This window comes from Rhododendron vialii, chromosome 5a, assembly GCF_030253575.1.
Source record: "Rhododendron vialii isolate Sample 1 chromosome 5a, ASM3025357v1".
In the NCBI taxonomy this organism is placed as follows: Eukaryota; Viridiplantae; Streptophyta; class Magnoliopsida; order Ericales; family Ericaceae; genus Rhododendron; species Rhododendron vialii.
This window is the reverse complement of record NC_080561.1, coordinates 12,538,111-12,544,985: the sequence shown is the minus strand read 5'-3', so window position 1 is coordinate 12,544,985 and position 6,875 is coordinate 12,538,111. Positions and strand designations below refer to the sequence as shown.

The 6,875-nt window shown below is 40.5% G+C and overlaps 1 protein-coding gene across 1 annotated transcript; it reads left to right on the top strand.

Annotated features, from left to right (window-relative positions):
* The first annotated feature begins 237 nt into the window (after positions 1–237).
* On the top strand, positions 238–5,520 carry LOC131328042 (heat shock 70 kDa protein, mitochondrial). The gene is made up of 6 exons (XM_058361169.1): positions 238–530; positions 1,858–1,934; positions 2,042–2,120; positions 2,219–2,785; positions 3,234–3,854; positions 4,684–5,520. The coding sequence occupies exons 1-6, from the start codon at positions 456–458 to the stop codon at positions 5,299–5,301; spliced, it is 2,037 nt and encodes a 678-aa protein (XP_058217152.1). The 5' UTR covers positions 238–455; the 3' UTR covers positions 5,302–5,520.
* Positions 5,521–6,875: the final 1,355 nt, after the last annotated feature.

The window sequence follows — 6,875 nt, the reverse complement described above, 5'->3', positions numbered from 1 at the left end:
AACACTTTAAAAATTGAGGAGTGCTAGGGACAAAGAAAATAAACAAAGAATTGACCCTTAAAGTGTACATGAACGGCTCAGATTCAGTGTGCAATGCATTTAAGCCGTTCATGTACACTTTAAAAGTAAATTCTTTGTCCATTTTCTTTGTACTTAGCATTTCTCTTAAAAATTTCTTCCTAAATGGGTATAGACGGACAGTATTAAACCAAACCTCGATTTCCACTTGTTCAACACAAGTGCCTTTGACAAAGGCCCTGGACTCATCTAGAAGATAAACCCCCGTTAAAACTCCACCGCCACATAACGAAGGGTTTTTTGCCTCTTTCACAAGAAGAGAAAACGGCACACACACACGGACAGTTCTCTCTCTCTCATCAACAAAACCCTAAACCCTAATACTCTCTCTCATCACCTCCACTAAACCTCTCTCGCTCCTCCCACCGTTCCACCAAATGGCGACAGCTGTTCTGCTCAGATCTCTCCGCCGACGCGACCTCGCTTCCGCGTCCCTATCCACTTACAAATCCGTACGTATTTGCAAATTATATACGTGTTTATATGATTATTATATCATTTGATGTATTCGCTGTCGATCTCTGCTAGTTTTTCTGTTTTGGATTTGGATTCGATGTGGTCGGATTATTTTTTGATAACTCAGGTGTCGGCTTCGATTAATCCTGGAGACCGACCCCTTGGAGTTGATGTGCTCGGATTATTGTGAAGTTCAGTTTTGAATTTCGAAGTTTGTGGTTCCATTTCTGTTAAATTCATTCTTACTGGGGGTTTTATGGTCTCGTTGATTTATTAGATTGTGTTTTCTTCTCTAATTTCAAGCAAAGCCAATGTTTCCGAGCTAGCGGAAGGGTCCTTGTATGTTCTGATTCTTCTGAATATGCATGTATATGTTTTTTCGTTTTTCATTTCATTTGTTTCCGTTAGTACTGGGGTTTTTCCTTGTTAGCGCTGCTAGTAGAAATGCGCTGAGGTTTTTCATTTTGTTCGTCTGTTATTTCGTATGATTATATGAACTTCAGTACTATTGTTTTTGCAGCATTTATGACAAGAATTTCATCCTGTTGTGGATTATTCTTAATTTATTTCACTTTGTGTGGTTTTTATTTTCTGGTATTGCGACTATATCTCCACATTTGCTTACCTGCACTTGTAGTCTATGGAAGTTAAATCTAATACCATGATTCTTTGTTCTGTAACCAAAATTTGTATTTTCAGGTTTGAATGTGATCATTTTTTTTTTTTTTTTTCTAGATATGCTGGCCATGTGATTGTAAATTCTACTTGGGGCCTTATAGTTATTGAGGTGATGGGAAGTGGTCATGCCGCGTTCATTGTTTCCTAATGTCATTTATTGACTTCCCTCGACTTGCATTTGATTTTGTGAAATTCTTGTTTGTTTACCAAGTTCACCGTTGAGCTTCAATACATATCTTTAGTTGCTTTTTCGATGGGCCTTTTTTAATTGCTTAACTGTCTAATGCTCACAGAGAGTCAGTTAGTAGGCGGTATTTACATATACAGAATGTTCCTTTTGAATTTCTTACGTGGTTGTAGTTTGGAAATGACTTAAAATTGTGTCGCTTGTGTCATGGAAAATTGATTAGTGACGCCCTTTTATCTATTGTTATTGTTAGCTATAACATGTGATCCTTGTACTCTATTATTCGTTTGCATAAATAAAACCAAACCGTGTATTTCATATGCATTTTTATTTAAGCTAGATATCATGTGTGTTGATGTGTGTGGAAACTGATAACAAAATATTTACATTGCTACTATTGATAGACAGTGTCTGTGGAAAACTGCTAACTGTGTGTTGTATTCGTGTTGCACTTTCAGTTGACTGGAAATGCCAAGCCGTTGTGGGCGCCCTCACACTTTGGTACAAAATGGGCAAGTTTAACAAGGCCATTTAGGTATCCCAGATTAGATTCTCTCTTGAAAGGTGTTTCAGCATTTTCTTTCTCATTGCCTCTGACCTTTTTCCTTTCTGAGCCTCTGACCTTTTTCCTTTCTGAACCAGTACAAAGCCTGCTGGAAATGATGTTATTGGGATTGATTTGGGTACAACAAACTCGTGTGTTTCAGTAATGGAGGGCAAGGTCAGATAGTTTCGGTCTCAGTATTTACTCTTTCTTTCTGTGTGGAGACATTGATGTAAGGTTTGAAAGCTGATTACTGACACTGATATTTTCTGCAGACTCCCAAAGTTATTGAAAATTCTGAGGGATCTCGTACCACACCATCAGTCATTGCCTTTAATCAAAAGGGAGAGCTGCTTGTGGGTACCCCTGCCAAACGTCAAGCTGTGACCAACCCAACAAATACTGTTTTTGGGACAAAGCGTCTCATCGGAAGGCGCTTTGATGACCCCCAAACACAGAAAGAAATGAAAATGGTTCCATACAAGATAGTCAGGGCTCCTAATGGAGACGCTTGGGTTGAAGTCAACGGGCAGCAATATTCTCCTAGCCAAATTGGAGCATTCGTTCTGACCAAGATGAAAGAGACTGCAGAATCATATTTAGGAAAGACGGTCACAAAAGCTGTTATCACTGTACCGGCTTATTTCAATGATGCCCAGAGACAAGCAACAAAGGATGCTGGGCGAATTGCTGGCCTTGATGTGCAGAGAATCATTAATGAGCCTACTGCTGCTGCACTTTCGTATGGTTTGAACAACAAGGAGGGTCTTGTAGCGGTTTTTGATCTCGGTGGTGGAACCTTTGATGTTTCCATTCTGGAAATATCTAATGGTGTTTTTGAGGTATGGTGGTAGATTTTTGTTTAGGCGCATGTTAAATATTTTCCTCAAAAATGATTTCTTGATTTTTTTTTTGTTATGTTGCATAAAATGGGGCAAAATATTTTTCTCAAGAAATTGTGTTATGCATAATGGATGGAAATCAGCTTATCGGGTACAGGACCATAAGTCATTATGGTGCGTGTGCTGAAATTTTGATATTTGTTGTGCGTGCTAATGTGCTTTAAGGTCTTGGGAGGATTTTATAAGGCCACCCATTTTGAGGGGTAGTACATGCCAATCCAATAATCCATAAAAGCTACAACCAACCGTCCAAAAAATAGATGTACCAATAAAATTTTACGTAGGAATCAATTTTCATGGTAAAACTTTTTACCTTGAAATGAGCAGAGGCTTATTCTCCGTAGTTTTCAATCGTACTCGGGTGTATTCACAATTTACTCCAATGCAGGTAAAAGCAACGAACGGTGATACATTTTTGGGAGGAGAAGACTTTGACAATACTCTGCTAGAATTCTTAGTGAGCGAGTTCAAAAGAACAGAGGGTATTGATCTGTCAAAAGACAGGCTTGCCCTCCAGAGGCTTAGAGAAGCGGCCGAAAAGGCTAAAATTGAGCTGTCGTCTACATCTCAGACTGATATCAACCTTCCATTCATCACTGCCGATTCCTCTGGTGCAAAGCACTTGAATATCACATTGACCAGGTCAAAATTCGAGGCCTTGGTTAATGACCTGATTGAGAGGACTAAGAATCCATGCAAGAGCTGTTTGAAGGATGCAGGGATAACAACCAAGGAGGTGGATGAGGTTCTTCTTGTTGGAGGAATGACTCGCGTTCCAAAAGTGCAAGAAGTGGTACAAGAAATATTTGGTAAGACTCCAAGTAAAGGAGTAAATCCGGATGAGGCGGTGGCTATGGGAGCTGCAATCCAGGGCGGTATTCTTCGTGGAGATGTTAAGGAGTTGCTTCTCCTTGATGTAACTCCTCTCTCCCTTGGTATTGAGACACTTGGGGGTATTTTCACCCGATTGATCAATAGGAACACGACCATTCCAACGAAGAAAAGCCAGGTGACACTTCAGTCTTCAACCTTTGATTTGATTTTATTTTGTTAGGGATCATATTTCCTGATACGGTATTTGTGGTCCAATTGAATATCTCACGGGCTCTTTTTTAACAGTGAAGTATCTCATTGGTTGAAACAAATGTTATGTGGAATCTTTGATTTTTGCCAATGTACATGTGTCCGCTGGATACGATAAGGCAAACTAAAATGGACAATTTGATCCTTTAACCTCCCACCGTTTCAAAAAAGAAACAGCTTATATTTATTAAAATGTAACATACATTATAGAGTCTCTCATGGGGAGAGGTAGATACCAAATTTCCGCGTGACATTTGCTTCAAGTCCATGTACATTCATTAGCAAGTCCAACATCCCATGGTTGATTATTGTACGCATACTTCTGTAAATTTTCTCAATGCATCCACATGCTCGTGGCCAACTTATGCTTATCCCATTTCATGATATGGAGGGTTTGCGGGTGTCTGACACCTGGACATGCTGGTGCCCACACATATGCACCTGTATCCATGCATAAAATTGACTGCAGATAAATTGTACCAACGATACCAGGGTATTTCAACAGTAAGATGGGTTGCCAATATAGTAAGAAAATGCTTTGGCAGTGGGATTGCCATTGCCATTGCACTTCTCACAGATTGAATGTATAGTCACTTGCTGTTCACACATGGTTGCATTCTCGTTGAATAAAACAATTGCAGAGTAAGAACAGTGGAAGTGCAGCAACTGCTATATTAACCGCTGGAGTTTTTGTTGCCTGGTATGAATCTGCTGTGATATTTGAGGTAGTTTTTGACTGGGACTTGTTACCTCAGGTGTTCTCTACAGCTGCTGACAACCAAACTCAGGTGGGTATTAAAGTTCTTCAAGGCGAGCGTGAGATGGCATCAGACAACAAAATGCTTGGTGAATTCGAGCTCGTGGGCATTCCACCGTCTCCTAGAGGCATACCTCAGATAGAAGTCACCTTCGACATCGACGCCAATGGTATTGTCACGGTATCCGCCAAGGACAAGACTACTGGTAAAGAACAACAGATCACCATTCGTTCCTCAGGAGGCCTATCAGAAGACGAGATTGAAAAGATGGTGAAGGAAGCAGAGATGCACGCCCAAAGAGACCAAGAGAGGAAAGCTCTCATCGATGTCAGAAACAATGCTGACACCACCATTTATAGCATTGAGAAGAGCTTGAACGAGTATAGGGACAAAGTACCAAGCGAGGTGGTGTCAGAGATAGAGTCTTCTATTAAGGATTTGAGGGACGCAATGGCGAAGGATAACGTCGACGAGATTAAAGCCAAGCTTGATGCAGCCAACAAAGCCGTTTCGAAGATCGGGCAGCACATGTCGGGCGGTTCGGGGGGAGGTTCCGGAGGGTCTCAGGGCGGTGATCAGGCGCCCGAGGCAGAGTACGAGGAGGTAAAGAAGTAGGTGGAGAGAGATAGAAATAAGAAGACAGGGTGGTAATTGAGATCAAACTTCAGTGGTCTTTTGTTTTCGTGTTATAATTTGGGAGTTTTGTATTTAGAACTTGTGCCTTGGGTGTATGAAGTTCTCCTAATTTTAATGTTTGCTTGTTCCACACTAATGTGTAGATTGTTAATAAATCTCCCTGCTGAAATCTGATCTCATTTTTGGGATTTCATTCAAGCATACTGTTGAGTTTGTATGCCAAGCCTTCTAGAAAATTACTTCATAGAAACAGAACTGTCATTGTTCATTTAGTGCTAAATTTTCCTCGAGGGCTTGGTAGGTAGTGAGTAGATGACTTAGGGCTGTAGATGTGCCAAGCCTTTCGTGAATGGCCCGGTGTTCGGCTCATTCCAGCTTGGTTCATCTAGGTTCGTTCAGTTTTTATTGAGTTTGAGCTCGGCCCGGTGTTCGGCTTGTTTGTGCTTGGTTCATCTAGTTTTGGGCTCATTTGAGTGTTCGTTAAGTTTTTATTGGGCTCGAGCTCTCAAAAAACTTCCCTAAATATTAGCATGCTCGGCTTGGCTTAGCTCTAACTCGCGAAAAAAAAAAAAACAAGCCTGAACATTAGCTTACTTGGTTCAGCTCATCTCCATAAAGGCTTATTTTCTTTGAATAGATGGAGATTACTTCTTATTAACTCAGAAATTATAGTAAATTGTATCACCATTCGAAATAAGTGCTTTTTCTTGTAGCTTATATAGATTTAAGTCACATGCAACGCACAATCAAAATTTTCTCGACTATGCAAGTATAAATATATGTTTGTGGTTGTCTTTATAAAGCTCGTGAACAAGCTCAAATTTGAGTCAACCTTCGACCGGTTTGTGCTCGGCTCGTTAAGTTTTTACTAGGTTTGAACTCGAGCTCGCAAAAAAATTAATAAACAAGCTTGACCATAATAAAACTCGGCTTAGCTTGTTTACGACCATAAGTAGATCACGGTTAGAAGGATTGTCGATTCTGATTGGAAAATTCAGGATAATTTTGAGTTGACAATATGTTTTTGGTTATTTTCTAATAGAAAATTTTCATTATGCTGAGTGGTTCGGGCAACAAAGACGATGGTTCCTTCGGCGGGTCTCAGGGTGTTGGTCGCCTTCGAGGAGGTAAAGAAGTAGGTAGGGAGTGAATGAGTGGCCAGAGCAATTGGGAGATGGTGCTATGCAGTGGTGTGCGCAGGATCGTGCTGCGCACTTTCGAGCAATTAGATCGTGCATCTAACACAATTCAACGGCTCGGATCTCATTTCGGCAATGAACGGCTCTTGATCGTTAGTTTCTGAGATGAGATCCGAGTCATCAGATGCACGATCCAACGACTCAGAGGTGCGCAATATGGTATTGTACACCTCACTGCACAGCACCAACCTGAAGTCCGTGAAGTAAAAAAGGAAGGTTGGTGGTGAGATGAAACTTTAGTTGTCAGTAGCTATGAAAATTTATGCTGTGTTTTTTTTTTTTCAAACTTCATTTTTACGGTGTGTTTGGAACTTGAAGAAAGTGGAGAAAATAAAAGAAAAGAAAATGAGAGAA